This window comes from Marmota flaviventris, chromosome 6 (genome assembly GCF_047511675.1).
Source record: "Marmota flaviventris isolate mMarFla1 chromosome 6, mMarFla1.hap1, whole genome shotgun sequence".
Classification (NCBI taxonomy): Eukaryota; Metazoa; Chordata; class Mammalia; order Rodentia; family Sciuridae; genus Marmota; species Marmota flaviventris.
The window spans coordinates 54,419,528-54,444,491 of NC_092503.1; the positions used below are offsets into that span (position 1 = coordinate 54,419,528).

The 24,964-nt window shown below is 37.5% G+C and overlaps 1 protein-coding gene across 1 annotated transcript in view; it reads right to left on the reverse strand.

Annotated features, from left to right (window-relative positions):
• Window positions 1–24,964, reverse strand: part of Armc2 (armadillo repeat containing 2) — a 102,149-nt gene that overhangs the window by 43,622 nt on the left and 33,563 nt on the right. Inside the window, exons 6-10 of the mRNA XM_027928375.2 lie at window positions 20,241–20,317; window positions 14,770–14,868; window positions 9,425–9,600; window positions 4,660–4,762; window positions 2,340–2,563 (exon numbers count right to left, since the gene is read on the reverse strand). Of these exons, the coding sequence (XP_027784176.2) occupies window positions 2,340–2,563; window positions 4,660–4,762; window positions 9,425–9,600; window positions 14,770–14,868; window positions 20,241–20,317 (679 nt within the window). The remainder of the gene's footprint in view (window positions 1–2,339; window positions 2,564–4,659; window positions 4,763–9,424; window positions 9,601–14,769; window positions 14,869–20,240; window positions 20,318–24,964) is intronic.

Genomic DNA, 24,964 nt, shown 5'->3' on the forward strand with positions numbered 1-24,964 from the left:
AGACAGGCTGTGGGGTGCTGACTGTGGTCCAGGCAGAGGCCCCACCCATGCCAGATCTTTACTGGGTTCAAAGGAAAGGTTTGGATGCAGCAGGCAGCAAGAAGGTTCTATAGTATCCCCTAGAGGGAAAGGAGAGGGGGAGCTGAACTGCTGAGCTAATTGGCACCTCGGGATGCCAAATCCAGGGAAAAGGGAAAGAAAAGCAAAGAGGAACAGAGGGAATACACTTACTGGCACACCAGAGCCCTGTTTCTTGATTTGATATATTTCTGATTGCAAGAGCACTCAATGATATACACACACACACACACACACACACACAAACACACATTTTATATGTGATATAAAATGATATCATATATAAAATGGGTTGGAAAGACGTTTTTCAACTAGACAAGAATTCCACAAGCACTTGCATAAAAATTTAAAATGGCATAACATCTCAATATGGAGATGATGGACAATTTGAGATATATCCTTATCACAGAATGTTATGTAGTCATAAAAAATAATATAAGTTTATAGAATTGAGGCAAGAGATTTTTACCAAGTATTATTATATGAAGAATGAGGAATGCCCTGGATGTGGTGGCACATGCCTGTAATCCCAGTGACATAGGAGGCTAGGGCAGGAGGATCCCCAGTTCGAGGCCAGCCTCAGCAACTTAGCAAGACCCTGCATCAAAATAAAATTAAAAAAAAATAAAATAAAAAATAAAAAAGTTTTCGGGATGTGGCTCAGTGGTTAAGTGCTCTGGGTTCAATCCCTGGCACAAACCCAAAAATTTTTAAAAATCCATTTTTTAAAACCTATGTGTGTATTAAAAACAAACAAACACATCAGTGTAAACAACATTAGAAACTGAATGGATAAGAATGAGAAACAGGAGAGGAAGAGGGTGACTGGAAATAAAACAAAACAAAAACAATGAAAAATAACAGGCTCTCCAATAAAAAACAATAATTATATAAAGTTATATATATGCACATATTTAAAATCCAAATTGGAGGTGTGTTAGTGCATCTCAGGGTAAATATTTCACGTATTTTTATACTTTTTCTTATACTTGCCTACATTTTAATGTGATTATAAACATTATGTAATCAGAATTATTTTCAGCAAGAAAAAAATGTAAGTGATTAAAACATTGACAGCATAAAAATGTTTCTTAAGTCTTCCTGGTCAAAACACAATCCACTAGTAGAGTTTTGCAACATTCATGACCAAAAGAGGTTTTTGCAATCATTTTCAAAATGGAGAAAAACCGAAGTTCAAAATTAATAATGGTCATACGTATTTTAAGCATCTTGAAATTAGGGTCTAAAATCTAATTTTTAATGCTTTTCCAACAGCTTAGCACATACACAGTGCTCAATCAATTCTCGTTAATTGACAAGCACATGTCAAATCACATGAATTATTATATCAAAGATGTTATTATTTGATACACAAATGCTATTAAGAGTAAAATCTCATCTAAAAAATAATATGAGAGCCAGAGCAGGTTTGATGAAAATGACTTAAATATGAAATTTAATCTGTCACAAAAACAGTAATAAAACTAATACATAACAATTTTTTTCCTCCTGCTCTGGTTATACTAAATGCACCTAGCTGGGTGCAGTAGTGCACATTTGTAATCAGCGCAACTTGGGAGGTTAAGAAGGATCGCGAGTTCAAGACCAACCTTGGCAACTTGGCCAGACTGTCTCAAAATAAAACATAAAAATAGCTGGGGATGTAGCTCAGTGGTAAAGTACCCCTGGGTTCAATCCCTAGCACTATAAAAAAATGGAAAAAGAAAAAGAAATATGTAGTATTCAGCTTTGTTACCTGTGTTTCTGTAGTCTCAGGGCTGTATGTTATCTACATACTCCATGACAACTGAATACCACGAATTTCTGCTTATTATTGTGGATATGAGAGTTATGACATTAGCTACCAAGCATAAACAATCATAAACAATTTCTAGGCCAGGCCCATCTTCAAAACACTAAACTGCCGTTACAGTTCTGACTATAAGAAGCAACTGTCTTGCAGAAAAGCGCAGCTTTTCATTCTTCCAGGGCTGCTCTCTTTGCAGGGCAGTAGAAATGGATGTCCCCCAGCTGGATGGAGAGCTGCCTTGTGAAAAGCTACGGAGTACCCTCAACAGGGCAATTTGGCACCAAGATCACCCAGGGCAGAGGTGGAGCAGGGGCTACTGCCCTTGATCCTTGAGGCCTGGGACCTCCACTGCTGTAGGAACTTCTCATCTGCAATTCTGTGAAATGGCAAGTACTATTAGGCAGCACAAAACTAATTTTATACATCCAATCTTTTCAAGTAAAATACTTACCTGGACTAACAAGTGGCCTGAATTAGGCAAACACGTCTCACATTTCTTGGTGTTCTCCTTTATTTGCTTTACCAAATTTGTCAATATTTCTACAGCACCTTTGTTGATCATTTCATTAAGAAATCTTGGATTTCCGGAAATGAATTTAATAGTCCCCATACAGTATAAAAAAGCTTCACTGTTAGTTTGCAGATCTTCACTTCTCAGTACCTCTAATAATGATTCTGACAAAAAGATGAATTATTATAAATGTCTGAGTATAACAGCTTGAGAGAAATACATTAAAGCACTTGTTTGTGAACATCAAATACAATTTGTGAGCTATATTTGTCCAAAGGTACATGTAAATGCTTGTTAAGAGTCACTCAAGTAAAAAGAGCTTACTTTTAGCTACAACAGATCTCTGTAATAGTAATGATGGCAAAAGGGTAGACTTACTAATACATAAATAAGAAGCTATTCTTTTGGGCTGGGGTTGTGGCTCACTGGTAGACCGCTTGCCTTGCACATGTGAGGCCCTGGGTTTGATCCTCAGTACCACATAAAAAAATAAATAAAGACTTTTTTAAAAAAGCTATTTCTTTTAATCAAATGCCACTCCTTACCTCTTACTAGTATTTACCAGTCTTAATTTTTAGTTACAAAAATTTCAGGTTATTATAGAATACTAATAATCAAAGTATTTTATTTATTTACTGGGTACTAGAGATTGAAACAGGAGGTGGGAGGCTTTACCACTGAGCTATATCCCCAACCCTTTTAAAAAAACTTTTAAATTTTGAGACAGGGTCTTGATAAATTTCTGAGACTGGTCTCAAACTTGTGATCATCCAGCCTCAGCCTCAGAAATTGCTGGGATTACAGGCCAGTGCCATCACACCCAGCATTAACTCTTAAAGCATTTTAAGAGTTTGACTGTTTTGGGTACAGTGGTGCACGCCTGTAATTCCAGTGCCTTGGGAAGCTGAGGCAGGAGGATTGCAAGTTCAAGGCCAGCCTCAGCAACTTAATGAGACCCTGTCTCAAAATAAGAAATAGAAAGAGCTGGGGATGCACCCCTGGGTTTAATCCCCGTTACCAAGAGTTAGATATCAACAAACCTTGAAGGTTTTTTTTTTTTTTGCTGTATTAAGGGAAAATAAGTCAAGAGAGGAGCTTAAACTCAATCACACTAGAAAGGGATAAGTTGAATATAACATCCACGCTTTCCCAAAACAATTAAAGAACCTTCATCCAAATGACATACAACTATGGGTTTTATGAGAAATCCAGGAACTCTAGTAAGGGTAATTATGCATATCTCATATTTAAATTGCTAAGGCTGGCTATGAACTTGCAGTCCTCCTCATAGTTACATTTCTTAATGTCTGTGTGATCATTGTCATATTTGTTTTCAGCTGACACTTCTCAGTTAGCTGATTCAGTGCTAGACATTTCTTTCTGCACTGGTTATGTCCCAGTCCTCTTGGGCTACAAAAGATATTAAGATCATTTATCCTGTGTTACCAAAAGAGGACTGAGAGTGTTTTCCATGTTACTGCCTTCTCCTATACCAGCAACATTAATTCATAAAATATTTCCATTTATATAACTAAACATCTTAATTATTTAGAGGTGTGTCAAGAATTAGGCATTATTAGTTCGGTAGTCAGAATGTAATAAAACTCCACCTACATATTTGATTTTTTCTTCAATACTGGGGATTGAATCCAGAAGCAACTCTATCACTGAGCTACATCCCCAACTCTTTTTATTTTTTATTTTGAGACAGGGTCTCATTAAATTGTTGAGGCTGGCCTTAAACTTGCAATCCTCCTACCTCAGCCTCCCAAATTACTGGGATTACAGGTGTGCACCATCACACCTGGCTCACATTTGAAATATTTTGGTGTCAGATTTCTATAATACTTACAGATGTCTTTTAATTTTAGTCATTTCTACTAGATCAAAAGACTAAAATTTTCAATTTTGAAAAAAAAAATTAAAAATTTTTAATTATGCCAAAAACTATTGTGTTTTTTCTAATAGTGAATCCATGTCCCAGAGATGGATTTTCAAATGCTTCTTTGTAAACTCACATTGTATTACTATAAGTATTTATAAAACAAAAACAAAAACTTGTCTCTCATACTAGACTCCAAATGATACATTAAACAGAATGTGGAAAACTCAGAGAAGGAGGAGCAAAAGTAAACATTATATAACTTCTGCATGTTACTGGAAGACACAACATTCTTGCCATCATTAATTATAACCTTTCTCTCCAGATGGTTCATTTGTGCTGTTCATTTGCTTAACTGTGGCACTGAATGATACTCACCTAGGATGTTGTCATTTTGAATCAGCGAATCGTTCTTCTCATTCCTGCTAATTTTAAATATAAGTTTGCAGACATTAAGTAGATTCTTTCTACTCACTTTTAGCTGCAGAGAAAGAAAAACACTTCCGTTTCTATTGCGGAGAGAAATAAAGATCTGGCATATTCTTAAAAACACAAACTTCTCTATTAAAAGCCTAGCAAGATCATTTTTAAACATAAACATTCTGAAGAAATCAAACTTTAAAAAGTTTAGTTTAAATATTTGCCAACTATGGTATCTAATTAATTCAGTTATACTAAATACAATACAAATGATCTTTTGAGTAAGAACATTTTAATAACAAGCATTTCTTTCTTACCTCATAATGTCAAATTGATATCTAAAGTTATTACTTACTTTTAAAAGAATATAGGAAAAAGGCATATAATTTAACAAATTTAATTAAATGGCAAAACTGATTTAAAACACAAAAGCAAAGGATGATGAATGCCAAAATTTCAGATTAAACTATTTTTGAAAAGAATCCATAGTGGAAGTGAAGGAAAAAAATAAAGGGAAAAATATGTCCTCTCCATAAATTGCATAAAAGAAAATTTAAAAACTAGTAGTATTTGATTAGATTGTCTATATATTTAATTTTGAGGCTATTTCTGGAATGCTTTGAGATAATTACTGATAAATGAGTTTGAAAATTATCTTCTAAATAAAACAAAAATATCTAAATGAAACACAAGGCAATACAAAAATATACTTCCTTTTTAAAAACATACACACAATAGGGTGACTTGCTGAATCAAATGGTCTAAATCATCTGTGTATTTATCTGAAGTAGTAAGAAATATTAAATATTAGAATCATCAACATTATTAATAATTATTAATATTATAATTATTGTATTATATTTTCATATATTATGAATTATAAATATTTATAGATTATAACTATAAATATAATACATTGCTTTATAATTATATATTATAATTCTATAATATTATAATTCTATAATATTATAATTGTTATGATTATTAATATTATATAATTAATTATTAATATTATTAATATTAAAATCCTAAATGTCCAATATTAGGGAAGAGTCTAATGAACTGTGGAACTGTAATATTATTCTTATTAGGCAGTTGCAAAACAGTGTAACCACAAATGTTATGCTTAAAACAGAAAAGCATCTAGAACCCACTATTAGATGGGAATATCAAGTACTTTCATTGCAACAAAGTAAAAATGTAGGAACGAGGTCATCTAATCAAAAAAAATTTCCATGTGAAAAGGATACATAAAGGTCATTATTTGACTATTAAAAGCTATTTTTAATATTGTTAATTAATAAGTTCCAGTTAGTTTTTTTTTTAATATTTCCAGAAATATTTGTTAAGGATTTGTTCTGTTTGGCCACCAAGTGTCTCCTGAGTGCTTTCTGTGTGCCAGGTGCTGTACTGTTTGCTGATGGAGACGGCAAAAAGCATGCTGTCAGTCTCAGGCCAGAGGAGCAAAGGGAGTGGAGCATGGCCCATCTGTCACTGGCCCCTGCCCCTCCAACACTAGGCTCTTTTCATAAGTTACCTCACAGATATTCTGCATGAGAGGTGTTGCCATTCCCATTTTTCAGCTGAAGAGTGTGTGCTTGGACAGACCACAGGACCTGGGCATGCACTAGGAAGATAGGCTCTCAGGTCCCACCAGCCCTACTGAGTCAGAATCTGCATTCTCAAGGGATTCACATGTGCCTTAAAGTCTGAGAGGCAACATTTAGGAAGCCTTAGAAACCCCAACACATGGAGCCTTCTTGCTCTCAGGCAGAAAAGGAAATGGGAAATTTAAAAAGTATCTATTAGAGCTGGGGATATAGCTCAGGGGTTAAGTGCTTGCCTAGCCTTTGTAAAGTCCTGGGCTCAATGCCTGGCACAGGGGGAAGAGTTATTGAGTAGGTAGGTGTTTAGAACAACATTATTTAAAAACTTAGAAAATAAGCTGACTTAAGAAAACAGAAAAATGTTTCTCTATTAATGGAAAAATAGTATATATAAGATTTGGGAATATATTTAAATCAGTTGACTATCTTCTACTAAATTGTGTGTCCTTATGGACAAAACTATGATTTATTTCCTAAGTATGGTATGTAGCATGAATTCCATGCTTAACAAAACTTGTTCAATGAATATAATCACCCCCTACCCACTGTGAGTCTTACATTTTTAGCGAAAAGTGACAAGGAAAAAAAAAAAACTGGTTTCAGGGTTTTCATCAAAATAACAACAGGAAGAAGAAGAAGGAGAAGAGGAAGAAGAGGAAGGAGAAGAAGAAGAGGGAAGGGGAGAGGGAGGAGAAAAGAAAAGATAAAGCCAGTGTGGTGGTGCTTGCCTGTAATCCCAGTGGCCTGGGAGGGTAAGGCAGGAGGATCCAGAGTTCAAAGCCAGCCTCAGCAACTTATTGAGGCCCTAAACAACTCAGTGAGACCCAGTCTCTAAAAAAAAATACAAAAAAGGGCTGCAGGAGTTGCTCAGTGGTTAAGCACCCCTGGGTTCAATCCCAAGTGCCAAAAAAAAAAAAAAAGAAAGAAAGGAAAGGAAAGAAAGATACACATAATTTCCAGGCCTAGTATATAGCTTAGGTCAATTTACATGCAAAGCAAATTCTTATAACTTCTCTATTGATAACTGAAAAATTATGACTTTAAGACATGAAAAGGTAATAAAATATGTCATTATATGCAAGAATTACAGGCTGCCCCATAACAATCACCACTTTCCATGCCCCTTACTCCCTGTGCTTTGGGGTATCTTCTCCCCACAGTACTTGCTGTGCTCTTTGTACTTGATGCTTCTGCTATTTCCCCTGCTACAGTGCCCACAGGAGTGGGGAAGGCTATTTTATTCATATATTCCAAGTTTTAGGAAGAATTCCTGACAATATAGGTTCTAGTGGCAGGGTAATTTTCTTTTTAAGTTAAAAATAGTAATTTTATTCTATTTAAAGCAAAAGTTGGCAAACTGAACAAAAGTAAGAGAAGTTTAAAATCATCATACTACCACTATATATAATCACAGTTGACACACTGGTATTTCTTTTTTGTTTGCCTAAGGTGATAGATTCTACCCCCAGAATAGAGCTACATTCATACTGTGTATATATTTGTATACTTTAAAACTATCTTAATATAGACTGACATATTTTTGTAAGCTGTTTTGATATAAAGGTTAAAATTAAAATGGCTGTCTGGCAAATCTCCATTGAACCAAAGAATGCAAGAAAACAGAACTAACATTATGCTTGCTCAGTGTTTTTAACTATAAATAACTTTAAATGTCTGAATTATAATACTAAACTGGTAGAGGGAATAAATATTGGCAGGAAGAAAAGAAGCAGTGAAAACTTCATGTTTCATGTATCTTTAGTCTTTGCTGATTTATCTTTTGACATTTCTTTTGATGTGGTCCTTTAAAAATTGACGTAGAACTCCATCACTAAGTCTAATCAGAACAGGATCTTGCCTGTAATGTCATAAGGGATTCAGAAAGTAGATGGGCTGGATGGAAGTTGGACTGGATGGTTTCACAGGTCCCTTCTCACCCAGTAATTCTGTAGTTAAACAGAGGCAAAAGCCACCCAACCCTGGAGTTTGAAATACAGAGTCTTGCCTTCAACCAGCAAGGTGACCACTGTCACCAGGAGGTCATTACCTAATCATATGCCCAGTTCAGAACATGTTCTCTGCCTGTCAGATCATTTAACCTTTTGCCCTTAGAGAGTTAAATTGTGTCCTGTATGTAATCAATTTGAATGACTCATTATTAACCAAGATGAATTTTCTCCAAAGCATTAATGGATTCATGAATGCCTATTTCTTTTCTTTTTTGACCTGGTATGGAACAAGATGTCTAGGAACCAGATGAAAAAGGAAAGGCGAATTCTTAGGCACTGGCAGCCTGGGTCCTTCATAATTTCACATTATGTGAATAACCCAGCATTAACAGAAAGCTTTTACTTTTATGAAACCAGGTTAACAAAGCTTCATTCATTTGTTTTTGCGGCTCTCTTAGAACATTCTATAATAATTGTGGCTTATCTTTTGGTTCCAACTGTTTATGGCTGTGACAACAAAGCACTCCCCTCAAACAATGATAGCATTTTGTTCTAGACAGAGTTCTACAGACTTTTATTTGGTGTCTGGCCTTTTCTTCTAACACTTTACAGGAGCCTTCGATGACCACTGAAGGACTTTCCTGTGACCACACGCAGCTGTTTTCCTCTTTCACACGGTTCATAAAGCACCTGGCCATTATGTCTGTGACCCAAATTACTTTATTTCCTAAATCATATGACAGAATCGAGCAGCCAGTTGAAACCACAGGACAGAGGCCACAGCCTACATGGCTTGATACTGATCTCCAGTCGTTACTTGAGCAACTGTTTTGAATATATTTGCCTATTGTTGCTTTTTTTCTTTTCTTTCTCGATCTTCCTTTTGCTTTCTTTCTTTTAAAAAAAAATATACATATATATATATATATAGTCACATTCCAAATATAAGAGATCTTCGTTTGAACATTGTCTATGTACTCAGCCTTAGTTCCTTAGATAATACTTCCTAGTCAAATTCTGGGATGCCAGTTTATTACTTTTATTTTTTAAGAATCTAAACAAATACATGGCGTTTCTAATATTCTTTGTAATATTTACCAAATAAAAATCATTTCATAAAGTTTGCATGTGCTACAGTCTAGTAGACCAGAGGAAAGAACAACTTACTGCAAGGATAATTTTTGCAAGTTTAAGGCTGAGCAAGTCTGAACCAACATCAACTAGTTTATACAGAGTCTTCAGGAGAATACTTCTTCTCTTAAATTTATTTCCAAGCATGTTTCCTTCTTCTAAAGCGTGATGAAGTTGTGTGCAAGCAGCACAAACTGTTTCAATGTTCTCTTCTGTCAGAGCAAAAGAGAGTAAAGCAACACTTACTAATTAAGGTCAAGTTTTCAGGTGCATCACACACAGCATAAGTGAAAACCCCTCATTTATTTCCCCAGACATCTTCAAGTTCATGAGCTCTATTTCTCCTTTCTTGCCTCACCTCCATTTACTTGATTTTTTTCCATCTCTTTGATCTAGCTCCTACCTTGCTGACTCACTAATCAGTCAATTAACTTATCTAGAATACACAATCTTTCAAAGAGGGTATTAAAGAATGGGATTGCCACCTATTTTAGTTAGTCTCCTTCATTCCAAATGCCCTCCATTGGACCTGTGCTCTGTTCAGTCCCACAGAGGCATGTCACTTGCGCCTCTGTCTTCAACCCTTTCTGGCATAGTTTCACTGGCCTAGAATATTCTTCTTATCCTTGTTCTTATCCATTTTGTCCTTCAAGTCTTTGCATTTCGGCTCCCCCAGAAACAGTGCCCAATTCCACATTCAACCAACATTACCTGAGGCTTTTATTGATTTTTTTACTTATGTGTGTGTGTGGGGTCATGTTATGTACCTGATGTCTTCAAACAGATGTCATACCAAGTAAGTAGGAACATTGTCTTACGTATCTCTGTATCAAGAGCACTTGGTACCATGAGAATACTGTACAATCTGCAACAATTTCATACATATTCATTTGATAATATATCATTGATAAAAAAAAAAAACAATGATCAATATTTTCCTGTAAGAAAATTGTCATTTGAGAAAAAGGGGCTCTTATAGGACAAAACTTCAAAATGTCACCAAATTTACCATTATTTGAAGAGAATAAAAAGATTTTGGTTAGAAAACAGGGAGACCTAGGAACATTTTATTTTATTTTTTAAAGCAGAACAGATGGTTTTATTTTAGACCTTCAGTGAAAGTAAATTAATGTTGTCCCAAGAAAACATGGATCTGAGAATTTCAGATGAATACCTGCTTTACTGCCTGGTATCAAATCCTGTTTGTTTGTTTGTTTTTAACCCTGTCTCTGCAGATTTACCCCCTTTGCTCCAATATACACTCATTACTGTGGGTCTGATCCCCATGTCCACTGCTGGGTTGAACAGCAAAGGAACATTTTATTTTATAATTATGATTCTGAGGAAAATAATTTTTGAAAGTGGCAGCCATAAAAGAGGCATATGAGGAAGAAAAGTATCATACAAAAGGGAACATAAGGAAAAATAAAAGATTGCAAGACATACTAAGGTAGTCAATTGAAAAATATTCTCTCTGATAGATTCCATCACAAAATTTAAAAGTGAGAAACCAATCTTAAATAAATACCATAATGTGCTCTTAGAAGCCCACATAGAGGAAGTGTGTGCCTGCAGAAGGAAATGACTCAGGCCATTTTTAGCTCTTTTCAACAATAACATCTAAGAAAAAATTTTTAAACCTCAATAGCTAAGTAACCTTCAATGCCTTTCAGTTATGCACTTAAATAAATGAATTGATGGGAAATGACTGAGACAGACTTTAAATAAAGGGGAAAATCTGAACTCCATTGTGTGAATACTTTTGTCGCGTTGTTTTATTGTTCTGTGCCTGGCAGTTTCTTCATAAGCCCCAAGTCCAGCGCTGGGTCACTTAGGGGCAATGAGGGGTCCTCAATGTATTTATCTAGCACTTCCCCTTAAATGCTTCAGTCTGCTGGGTTCTATACAAGATGACTTGTTTTAGTTTATTTAAAAAGGAAGGCCCGAGGGCCAAAATTTAAACCACTGATCAAATAAACTCTGTTACCAATTAGTTATAACAGTCACAAATGTCATGCAGCTTCCAAAGACAACTTGAAACTGAGAGCTGAGACTTTCAATGGGCTAAAGGTAGAGGGTGAGAGCTGGACACACAATAGAGGGGAAAATGATCTGAGTTACTTCTCCCCACAAGATACTTATTAATTACCAAGGGGAAAAGAGCAACTTACCAAGGATCAACCTGGCAGTCCCCACCTGACTCAGGTGATCAAAATTCTTATCTCCAGAACAGGAGCAAATCAGTCTTGAAAAGGAGGCAGCACCTTCCTGTGCGATAAGCCTGCCCCCAAAGCCCAACCTGGATCTCACTGTGAGAAAACACCAGTCAAACCCGATTTATGGGACTGTCTATAAAATAAATGGCCTCTATTCCTCTAGTATGTCAAGATGATGAAAGAGACACAACAAATGATTGGAACTTGTGATCCAAGATTTTCTTCTTCTATAAAGGAAATTAGCAAGACAAATGACAAAATCTAGTAAGATTTGTACAGTATTACATGATAATTTTCAGTTATTTAAGAGAACACCCTTATGTCTAAAAACACATGTCAAAGTACTGAGGGACACAGGACATCAGGTTGACAGCTTGTTCTCAAAAGAAAAAATTGATGTGTGTGTGGAAGGGGTAGAGAAAGAGAAAGGGAAGGAAGGAGAGAGTGATAAAGCAAATGTGATAAAATATTAATATTGGGGGACTCTAAGTGAAGAACACATAGAATTTTTTCTTTTTGGTACTGGGGATTAAACCCAGAGGTACTTTACCACAGAAATACTTCTCCATCCATTTTTAAAATTTTTTTTTTTAAATTTTGAGACAGGATATCACTGAATTTGATGAGGCTGACCTTGAACTTGTGATCCTCTTGCCTCATTCTCCCAGGTAGCTGGGATTACAAGTGGGTGCCACCGTACCTGGCCATTTTCCCCCCTACTACTCTTGCAATTTTTCTTTAAGACTGAAATTATGCCAAAAAAAGTTTAAAAAAATCCCAAGGGGTCAAGTAATCCAGCTTTGTCATCATTTGGTGTTATTAAGAGTTGTCTAATTATCAAAAATACAAGTAACAATAAATTTGTTTATTAACAAAATATTGGCTAGGATGTGTGGGAAAAGGTTCACTCACACATTGCTGGTGGGACTGCAAACTAGTGCAACCACTATGGAAAGCAATATGGAGATTCCTCAGAAAGCTTGGCATAGAACCACCATTTGAAGTAGTTATCCCACTCCTTGGTATATACCCAAAGGACTTATATCAGCAGACTGTAGTGACACAGTCACATAAATGTTTATAGCAGCTCAATTAAAAATAGCTAAGCTATGAAACCAATTTAGGTGCCTTCAACAGATGAATGGATTAAGAAAATATGGTATGTATACACAATGGAATATAACTCAGCTATAAAGAAGAATGAAATTATAAGAATTAAATTTGCCAGTAAGTGGATAGAACTGGATACTATAATGCTAAGTGAAATAAGCCACTCCCCCAAAACCAAAGGTTGAATGTTTTCTCTGGTATGTGGATGCTAACACACAATGCGGGTGGTCAGGAAGAATAGAAGTACTTTGGTTTAGACAAAAGAGGATGAAGGGAAGGGAGGTAGGGATGGGAATAGGAAAGACAGTAGAATGAATTGGACAGAACTTTCCTATGTTCACATATGAATACAAAACCAATGAAACACCACATCACGTACAATTGCAAGAATGGAATCCTACTAGAATAAGTTATACTCCATGTATATATAATATGTCAAAATATACTGTCATATATATCTAAAAAGAACTTAAAAAGTTGTCTAGGGAGAGAGATGACATATTTCAGTGTTTAATGATCCATCTGAGAAAGAAGACTTGTCAACATGTCCAAGTCCCAACTCCTCAGTTGGCATGCTAAATTCTCTGTTGGTGGCAGTGGTAAACAGATCCCTTGGCATCCTTTTAAAATCCTGCAGGCTGACAACCTCCTCCAAGCCAGGTCTTAGTGGTGCTCTTTCCTCAACTGAGTGTTTCTTTTTTAATCCTTACCCAGACCTACTGATCTTCTCACTAGGTTTTGCAATCTCTCAAAAAGGGCCCAAAGTTCACATGTGCAGTAATAGGATGGTGAAAGTTAATAAGTCTAGAACAGAAAAAGTTGTCACATTCATAAGTTTAGGACTTGGAGCTGCAGAGCACTTGAAGACACTACTGCATCTGGAGTTGAGATGAATCCCTGCAGTGGTAACCTAGTTAGTAGCAACCCCAAGGACAGGAACCTGTGCAGGGCTCTCCTATTGCTGTGAACACAGCCTAGCACCCAAAGGGAGCCAGGGAGGGGCGAGTCATTTGAACGTGTAGGCAGCAGGCCTTTGCAGGCCTTCCCTGTCTGTCTGCAGGGGGATCATATACTGTGCTTCTAGAGCCTCTTCCTGTGGCTGCCAATACTGGCATCCAAGGAGCTTTCAGCCAACAGTTCCTACTAGGAGCCTATGGAGTACTGGGTGCCAAACACTGGGCTTGGCTGTAGACTATGACCACAGCTCCACAGGAATCTTGTTCACCATCAGAAATGGAATCCCTGAGGAGCTGCAAGAGGGAGGCAATGGGAAGCCAAGCCCTGACAAGCTTCTCATCACCTTTTCAGGGACCCATCAAGTGAGGGCCTTCATTCCAGAATGCCAGGGCTGGGGGCATCCCAGGTTACTTCCTGTGCCATGAATGGCATCTCTGACGTATGTACTTAACCTCAGGAGAGAGGATGTGTGCACAGCCAAGAAAACCATGGGCACCACTTGCAGGATGCCAGTCTGAGACTCAAATCAGTTTCAGAGGCCTGAAATCTGTTTTAATCTTTCACTTTCTAGAATATGAACAGTGTCCCTAGAGAGATTAAGCCAGCATTTCCTTGAGCAGAAGTGATCCTAAATTTGTATTATGAGAGGAATTTCGAAGTCAACTCTCTTGGTGCATTTAAAGTATAATTTGCTCACTAACAATTTGGTTTACATGTAGTATTTAATACCCACATTACTGAGGATGACTTCCTTTTTTTTTGGGGGGGGGTTGTTTGTTTGTTTTAGGTACCAGGCATTGAACTCAGGGGCACTCAACCACTAAGCCACTTCTCTAGCCCTATTTTGTATTTTATTAGGGACAGGGTCTCACTGAATTGCTTAGCACCTCGCTTTTGCTGAGGCTGGCTTTGAACTCGGATCCTTCTCCCTCAACCACCCAAGCTGCCGGGATCACAGGTGTGTGCTACTGCACCCGGCACTTCATTTGTTTTTGAACAGGTTCACAGAAGATGGTCAAAGTACACTAAAAAATCAGGGTAACAGGGAACATACACATAACCACAGATAATTTTTATTTAAAACAAGAATTTTTTTACCCTTTTCTAATTCATGCAAAATTGGTACGATCCTTGTATTCCAAAAGACTTCATCTACTTCTATTTCGGTATCCTTTTCTTGCAAGTTGGCTTTTGAGACTGCAAAAGAAATGCAGAGTGTGAGAAAGGAGCTGTAATGGAGCATAGTCAAAAGCCTTTCCTATTTATCACTCCAGTTAAAAAGCTACAGAATTAAGTTTCACTTTGCCCCCAACCCAATTAATTCTAATGAGAACTGTAGGTCTTCTAATCAAATCACCTCAAATTAAACTCAGATAATATAAAAAAATGTTAAAATATGATTGGGATAATTCATAAAGCATTAAACTTTGTGAATGATGGTGACTGGTAAGGCAAACTGTTTTGAGTTTTTGTTGTTGTTGTTTAGACATACCCCTCTGCAATACAGAATAGACAAGGATAAATATGTAAAGAACACAATTTCAAGCATATTTCTTCACATGCCTAAAATTCCAGCAATTCAGGAGGCTAAGGCAGGAGGATTGCAAGTTTGAGGCAAGCCTGGGTAACTTAGTGAGACCCTGTTTCTTAAAAAGAAAAAAAAAAAAAAAGCTGGGATGTTGCTCAGTGGTAGAGCTCTATTGAAAAATAACAACAACAAAACTGAATAAAGTCTCCAAAAATGCTCAATGAAAAAAATTCTAAAACAAAGATCTGGAAGGACTTTCTTTTCTGTAGAAATTGTATGCTGGTTACCTTCTAAGAAATGGTATGGGGTTATCAGCATTAATGCCAAGTGATTTTGTGTGAGGTAGCAGGAGATGCCTGGGCTTCCCCCTACCCCAACTCCATCATTCATGCATAGGCTGAATGGGGTCTAGTTTGAGCCCCAGTTTCCTCATCAGCAAAACAGAGGTTAGAATATTTAAGTTCAGGGTTATGAAAACCAAAAGACATGATATAGGTAAAGCTCTCAGCCCAATGTCATGCATCTAGCCATACACAATATCTAAGAATTTAATTTCCTTGATTAAACAAACAGGAATTGCTATCTGAATGTGTCACAGATTCGTCATCAAGAACAGATGCTGCCTTGCATATAGGCTCTGGAGAATGATGCTACCCTTGACTGTGCACTTGGCCTCTATTTCATTTTTATAACCACACCATGAAGAGGCCCCAATTTTTCTCTATCATTCAGATGAAGAAAGTAGAACCCAGGGGTATTACGTTATCACCCTAAGGTCATAAGGTCCTTGCACTTGATCTCTAAGATATTCTGCCCCATAGCAGATTAAACTAGACTGCAACCCAACAGACTAAAGGTGACACGGGGTGGGGGGGGAGAAAGGGGTGTAAACCATGTTAAAAACTGAAAGTCATGATTACATTTCACACAGAGTTATCTCAAGATTGAAACACTAGCTATCTAGCTGGAAGGGGCATAGCTACCCAGAGGCCTTCCTGAGAAGGGCTGGAGAACATTACTTAGCCTCTTCTCTGAAGGCTACCCACTAAGCCCATTATGTGGCATCCAGTTTATATTGGGGTCAGGGAGCCCATACACCCTCAGAGTGGACCTGGCAGCAGTTAGGTGTCCAGTCCACACAATGAATGCCTGAACCCTAAAAATATCACATGAAATGTTAGAAATCAGAGGAGCAATAAGAAGGTTCACACACACACACACACACACACACACACACGTTATTTGTTTGTTGGTTAGTTTGTACTAGAGATTGAACCCAAGGGCTCTTAACCACTGAGCCACATTCCCAGTCCTTTTTTTTTTTTTAATTTTGAGACAGGATTTTGCTAAGTTGTTAGGGTCTCACTAAAGTTGCTGAAGCTGGCTTTGAACTTGCAATCCTCCTGCCTCAGCCTCCCAAGTCACTGGGATTACATGTTTATACCTCTACTCCTGGCTTCAGGTTGTTTTAATTTTTAAAAAAGAAAAGTGGACCAATGTAGACGTAAGAGCACAGTGTCTGGGTTGGAATCCTAGCTCTCCCACCTACTCGCTGGTTGACTTTAGGCAAGTTGCTTCACCTTTCTCTTTAAGATGGGGTAATGATGGTCACCTCTAAGCTTTGGGATTATGGATTATTTATTTCTTTATATGTGCTCTTCTGTATTTTCTAAAACCTCTACTGCCCTTGTATCGCTCTTAGAGAGATACAAATAAACAACACATAGTAAATATACATATATATGTCTTAGTAAATATCTGTATTGTGATTTTCTTAAGAGTTAAAATGAAATTTTTTGAAATAAGAAATCCAAAAATAAAATCCTTTCTCAATTATCTATATAAACAGTAGAAAAATCCATGGATAACCCATAATGGCATGTATTTAAAAAGTTATTTGAATTCAGAGATGTCTAAAATGAATCAAACCATCAAATGAGAAATTTTCCAAGCACATAACACTGATATATCCCAGGAGAAGCAGAGAAGCTGTACAGTGTACTTATTCCACCAACACTCCCCCCCTGCACTGTGTGACAGAAGTAACCATTCCCAGTTACAAGTCCAACTTGCTTTTTATAGACCTTCCAAGTACCAAGAGAGGCCCATACACACTGGGCCCGAGGAGGAGCACTGGGAGCAAAAGTAAACAGAAAGGGCCTCTCAACAAAGCTGTAATTACACAATTAAGGTCCTGTGAATGGTCTATCTAAACCATAAGCAAGACTTCACCATAAAATACAAAGTTGAATTGTCTTCAGGACAAAAATCAGTCCACATCAGTACAGGTTCAGAGTCCTTTATCCAAGACCTTTGGGACCAGGTGTGGTTTGAGAATCAGAAGTGTTTGGGGTTTAGAAAGGCAGTACTAGCTGTGTGCGGTGGCACATGCCTGTAATCCCAGAAATGTGGGAGACTGAGGCAGGAGGATCACAAGTTCAAGGCCAACCTCAGCAATTTAGTGAAAATCAGTCTTTTTAAATATTTATTTATTTATTTATTTTAGTTATAGGTGGACACAGTATCTTTTAATTTTTATGTGGTGCTGAGGATCGAACCCAGTGCCTCACATATGCTAGGTGAGCACGCTACCACTGAGCCACAACCCCAGCCCGTGAAACTCAGGTCTTAAAATAAAAAAAAAATTAAAAATGGCTGGAGATGTAGCTTTCTGGTAGAGTGTCAGTGGGTTCAATGCTCAGTACTAAAAAGAAAAGAAGAAAAGGAAAGGAGGGAGAGCAGAAAGGAAGGAGAGAAAAGGAAGGAAGGAAGAAAAGGGAAGGGAAGAAAAGAGGAGAAGAGAGGGAGGGAAATTAACTGGGCATGGTAGCACAGGCCTGTAATCCCAGCTACTTGGAAGGCCTTCCAGCTTCAGATAAAGTATAATAGACCAATCTTTTGAATCAGTATTTCTATGAGTCTGTCTTAACTTTAATAAGTTATGCATATGGATTCTTAAAGTAAATATGAATATTCAAAGAGTATAAAAAATACAGTCACTCATAGTCCCAGGTAACTAACTTATTTGAAATCCAAAGTACATCAATAAAACCAACATTTATCAAGGCAAGAGAAAAGGCAGAAGACAAATCGATAATAATTAATTGAACACAAACTCATGACACACTTTAATTTACTAGAAATATATAGTCTTAAAGCCCAATAAATTCAAATCCTCATTTTTACCTTCTATACAGTATGCCTTTTATTTTTGTTGTTGTTTTGTTTGTTTTTGTGGTATTGGGGATTGAACCCACAGGTGCTTTACCAGCTTTTTGAACTACATCCCTAGCTTTTTTCAGTGAAGTTCCTGGTCTGGCCTCGAATTTGTGATCCCCCTACTTCAGCCTCCCAAGTCACTAGGATTACAGGCATGTGCCACTGCAATAAGTTTCTTAATACAACAGTGCCATCAGAAACCATGATCATCAACTTGATTCTCAGAACAGATGAACCTGGTAACATTTTAGCAGATACTGTAGTATAAAGATTCCTCTCCCCCTTTCCTAAGAATCCCTTGTGTGTAGCTGTGTCTGGTTGGGGTCTTTTCACCTCTTCATCCCATGCACCTCCACTCCGCACACTATCCCTGAGCCACTCTAGAAACTGAAGCAGAGAATCGTGATTGCTTTCTAAGACACACATATACAGAAACACACACACATAAAGTTTGTCTCAGTCTTGGGGAACAATTTCATATTTTAGAATGTACTTTTATCTAGGTTCACAGTTTGCTAAATATAAAAATTATGATTCAACAGGAAATTGGGTAAGTCAAGCAAAAATTGCAGCATGTGTTCGAAGATTTTGCTGTCTCAGTGGTTAGAGTTGTTAACCACCACTTTGAGCTCTGGGCACAATAACCTGACACAAAGCTAGGATTGGCTGATTTTTTTAGTATGTAAATGTAAAATCCTTAGCAACAATGTTGTCTCAGCAATCAGATGATTTAAGATCTTCCTGAGTACTAGAGAAATAAATTCCCAATGGCCAAAAAAGTCACTGTATTGATAAACTGGTTTTGAAGATAATTTTTAACCCTATATTGGTTTTATGACATATTCATGTGTACAAAAAATATTAAAAAATATCTGAGGGCTGGGGTTGTGGCTCAGTGGTAGAGTGCTCGCCTGGCATGCTTGAGGCACTGAGTTCAATCCTCAGCACCACATAAATGTAAAATAAAGATATTGTGTCCACTTAAAACTAAAAAACAAATATTTTTTAAAAATACCTGAGTACACACAACTCGTTTGGTTGGATATTAGCATTGTGGCAAATTTTCATCCTTCCTCTTATTTTAAAGGAGTGACACATTTTGGGCATAGTTGAATCCCTCTGTATGCCTCCCCTAGGCCACTCCCCCCTCCCCTCTAGGGCCCCCCCACCATTCTAAATCGGTGGCTATGTTTTCATGATAGGCTTGTCAGGTCTACCACACTGATCTGCAACCCACAATGTATGCCCTTGTTTTTGCACTTTAATTTTTCATCTAATATGTTTGTATTCATTTCACTTGATGCTATAAATATATACTTTTTTCTAACTGCTATATTCCATTACCAGAATACATTTTGTATCATTTTTACTATGTGGCTTGTATGGTTATATATTTTCTCAATTAAACAGTTTAAAAGTCCTCAAGGACTGTCAATTAAACAGTTTAAAAGTCCTCAAGGATTGTCTTAGCACAGCTAATATTTCCTTTAGATGAGTGATTTCAAATTCAAGTTTTAAACCCAAGAACTATGTTGGGTTTAAAGTTTTACAACCATGTTATCAGAAACCATGATTATCAACTTGATTCTCGGGACAAATGAAGCCAATAATATGTTAGCTATTTACATTTTTGTAAATTACATTTTTTACTATGAAATGGTAAGGCTGTCGTGAAAACAATGAAGTCTTATAAATGTTGCTCTGTGACCAAGCCTCATCCAGTGAACCAGCTCGGACATCTTCAGGGCCCACATTTTTCCTTCCAATGGAGATGCCGCCAGATGCAGGGTACCAAGGACCCCTAGCCACAGAAGTACCTCACCTGCTTTGGTTTCCAGCCTGCTCAGGTCGGAGCTGCTAGGGCAAGAGGAAGCCCTGGCGCGCCTCTTCCCCTGGTCCCTAGGAGGAAGCAGAGCACACAAAACACTCAGCTCAAACAGCAAGGCATTTCTATTTTTGTAAACTGGCTTTGCACAGTTTCTAAAGAAACCACAGAGATTTGTTTATAAGATGGGTCTTCATGCTCCATGTCCTGTTTACTTTGACCTTTGATTCCCAACTAAGATTTACCTTGGAAAAACAAGTCAATTTGCTTAACAATATGAAATTCAGTTACTAGAAAGAACCAAAAAATAAATCCAGAGTTTACTTTGCAAATGAAAAAGAATTGATTAAGGATATGGACCACAAGAGGTCACTGTTACAATAAGAAAGAACTCCCGGTGGCTTGGTTCAAAAGCCTAGCTAGGCTTTGGGAGCCGGGAGAGAACTTGTCCCTCTCTATAGACAAGGAAACTGTGTCTCAAACAAGCCCAATGCCCAAGGTCACATAGCAGGGTCAGTTCTGGAATGTGGGTCTCATAATTTCCAAATCACTGTTCTTTCCACTACATCACAGTATGTCCTGTTTCCTTTTTTAAAAAAATAATTAATGTTGTCTAAAAATGTTTTCTTAGAAATATTTTAAATGTTAAAAAACTGAAGGTATATCCAGGCAGTCCCCAGATGACAGATATTTGGGGTTTCAAATACGAGTGGTGGCTGGTCAATGGGACAATAAGCTCAGGTTTTTAAAAGTTATATTTAATGTATGTACTGTCTCTGAAAGATACAACTTCCCTTTATAGCTAATATCTAAATGTACTTTTTAATATCTGTATAAAAGTCCAAGGTAAAAAGTACCGGTAGACTGAGTTCAGATTTTACAACAAAATTTCTTTTGGGTGACTCAGTATAATATTTTCTCCAAAAAAAAAAATGCATCTACATATGGCCATGGTCACCTGTGGACACCTGTGTATGTGTGTCTGATGCTCCTGCTTCCTGTGTAGTGAGATCCCAGGGAACACTCAAGACATGTCGTGGCCCTTAACCTTTATTACTGTCCTGAAGATTGTTCTCCAAATATCATTTTTTCTTTAAACATGTCCTTTTAAAATTATATAACACTTTCTTTTATCATAAAATGGAAAAAAATCAAGCTAATTAAAAAAAACCCTAATTAATCCATACACTGCAATAGTTATTTTTGTACACCATAAAAACAGATCTGGTAGCAAGATGGTCCTAGCCAATCAAAGAAGGCAGAAATAAAGGAATGCAATCCAATGAAAAGGTAAAATAAAAGAGAGTTCAACAGGGTGTAATGTCAAGAAAGCATCCCTATTTATCACTCCTAGAAATAATAAGAAAGTTGGAGAATAAAGGCAAGACTGCTGCCTTCTTCTTTTTAAAATGTATGCCTGCCTTAAACAATTTTTGAAGTCAACCAAGATCATTTTCAACTAATGGACTTTCAAAGTCACTGGTCCACTCTCCCTGAGGTCATGGCCAGTGGTAAGGTGCTTCCATTAAGTATCACATCTGTGTATCCTCATTTCTAGAAAAGGCAAAATAAAGAAGGGTCCTTATTATGTACAAGAACTTGGCAGCACTGTGTCCTATCAGTTCTCAAGAAGAACACAGAATTGGGATGAACTGTCTGATTACCATGGTGGAGTATTCTGCCTGGTTTCAAATCCTTGCTCTATTTTTTTTTTTTTTTTTTTTACTGGGGATTGAACCCAGGGGCACTTTACCACTTAGCCACATCCCCAACCCTTTTTATTTTTTATTTTGAGACAGGATCTCTCTAAATTGCTTAGGGCCTCGCTAAATTGCTGAGGCTAGTCTCAGATTTTCAATCCTCCTGCTTCAGCCTCCCAAATTGCTGGGATTACAGGTAGGTACAACTTTATCAGCATTGTGAACTAGGGAAATTTAGAGAAAGTTTTTGTCATCTGAAAACAAGGGCAATGCCTCCATGTGGTACAGTGACTAGCATGCAAGAAGAACTTAATAAATTGTCGATATTATTTTTCTTTTTCCCTCAGAGTTAATAACCTGTCTGAATAGTCCAGTGCTGTATAAAAACACACAAGGCATTTCCCTGATGAAGTTTAAAATCTACTTTGAGAAACTAAGGAATACATTTTAACATAGAGGTATGCTGAGAGAAAAATGATTAGTAATTTGGAGAAGTAGAATATAAGGTGGGCTTTAAAAGAATTAAAACTGGCCAGGTACAATATATACTTGTAATCCCACCCATTTAGGAGGCTGAGGCAGGAAGATTCAAAATTTGAAGCCAGTCTGGGCAATTTAGTAAAATCCTGTCTCAGAATAACATATAAAGGGCTTGAAATATAGCTCTGTGGTAGACCACTTGCCTAGTATGCATGAGGTCCTGGATTCAATTCCCAGTGGTGAAAAAAAAAAAAAAAATCAGGGGCTGGGGATATAACTCAGTTGGTAGAGTGTCTGCCTCGAATGCACAAGGCCCTGGGTTCAATCCCCAGCACCACAAAAAAAAAAAAAAAAAAAAAATCAAACTAGCAAATGACAACACTACTCTCAAAAGAGGAGAAAAGCATGAGTAAACATGAAGAGGGGCATGGGAACCCATACTCAGGGTAGGGGACAACTACACAGAGAGAGCATGGTGGCTACAGAGGTTTCCAATTTTCCATCTACTGGACGAATTGGAAACAGCTTCCTGAAACTTTGTCTTGGGTAATGGACCTAATTTAATGGGCAATATAGAACCGTTAAAATAAGAAACACTGTTAAAATAAGAAAGAACTCTGGTGGCTTAGTTCAAAAGCTTTGGGAGCTGGGAGAGAACTTCATCCCTCTCTACAGACAGGGAAGTGATGGGACCTTGGTTAGGCAATGACAAGAGTACTGAGAGGCTTGGAGAGAGGCAACAAGGTCTATTCTTTTGACAGTGGGCCTGAAAAAGAAGGAACAAAGCTAAGAGATCCCATAAATGAAGAGTTGATAGATGTGATTGATGACTTCAGGCACTAGAAGAATAGAATATAGATCTAGCAGAACAGGATGGGAGGGCTACCGTCAACAGAAAAGGAGATTAGGGAGTAGAATGGTTTGAGGATCAGGCAAGTCTGGATTTTACCTTGTTGAGTTTGTAATGATAAATGGAACATCTGTAAAGGGAATGTGGAAATTTAGAAGGAAGTCTCCAATAAAGATCAAATTGGCACAAAGGGACCAGAGTCATCACAAGAGTGGTTCAAAGACCAAGAGACTGGGGACAAGACCTCATCAGACACTCATGAATAAAGGACAGAAACGGGGGGAAAAGTCCACAAGGAGGGAAATGGCTGGGTGTGGTGGCACCCACTTGTAATCCCAACTACTCAGGAGCTAAGGCAAGAGGATCACAAGTTGGCAATTTAGAAGGATCCTGTCTGAAAATAAAATAAAAAGAGCTGGGGATGTGGCTCAGTGGTAAAGAGCTTGCTTAGCAAGCATGAGGCCCTAGACCACATATCCCCATGTGGTCTAAGCCTGTGACAAAGAGAAATAATTGACAGGTCACAGAATCTTAGAACTGGGAGACAAGGTCCAGTCTGGCCACGGTAGGCCTTCCAAGGTTTCCATGGAACACCACGACTGCAATCTTGTAGTGAGTGAGCAAGGAAGAGAGGCATCAAGAAAAGAAAACCCTCCTTCCCTGAAAAAGGACAGATGGCCTTAAGTCCTCCCACAGAAATCTATCTCCCTCTTGGTACTACTAATGGGAAACAAATCTTCCCCCTGCTTTCTCCTGATAATCCTTCAAATATTTAAAATGTTGCACTCAACATCTAAAGCCACTTCCTGTGGTTTACACCCCATGGTTCCACCATGTATAGCTCAGTGACCTTGGGTAAGATTTTGAGCTAAGCTTGGTTTACTCATCTGTGTATGAAGGGGTAGTAAATAATGGTCCCCTCCAACTCAAACTCCTTATGAGGATTCAATGATATAATATGCAATTCCTTAGCATAGCCCCCAAAGCATGGAAAGTACCCAGTAAATGTTTACTATTCTCATTATTGTCATCACTGTTAACAGACTCCTCCAGCCCTTCAGCTGTCCCCTATAGAATCTGGTTACAAATCTCTGCCAGCCTGTTCTTCAGTGTCTTACTGTGCTTGAGTGTCAGTCTGTCTCTATCTTTTTAAATGTCTGGAACCCAGCTGAGCTAATGATAAGGCATAAGGGGGAAAAAGCAGATATTTGAAATAATGCAGCCTAAAATCCCATTAGCAGTTTTGGTGGTCCCATTGCAGTATCGGTCAATTCTTATCTTTTCTGCAGCGAGGGCAGATGTTCCCCATCCATGTTGGATCTTTACTCATTCTTATTAAATTCCACAATGTTGTACTTGGCAATGGGTTCCTGCCTATCAGATGTTTTTAGATCTTGATTCAGTCATCCAGTATAATTGTTCTTCCCAGCTTCCTGTTCCATGTTATTAAAGATCATAATTAGATTGTACAATGATTTTTTGATGTACCCAAAATATAACAATTCCAGAAATTAGTCCTTAAAGTTCTTCTGTGCAATTCTTCTTAGAGGCAAAACAACACTATTTCATTAGTTAGGATATCTTCATCTACATATAACAAAAACCTAATTCAACTGACTTCAAAAGTAAGTGAAATTTACTGGTTCACGTAACACAAAAATGGACAGAGAGGGTGGGTTTTAGGCATGATG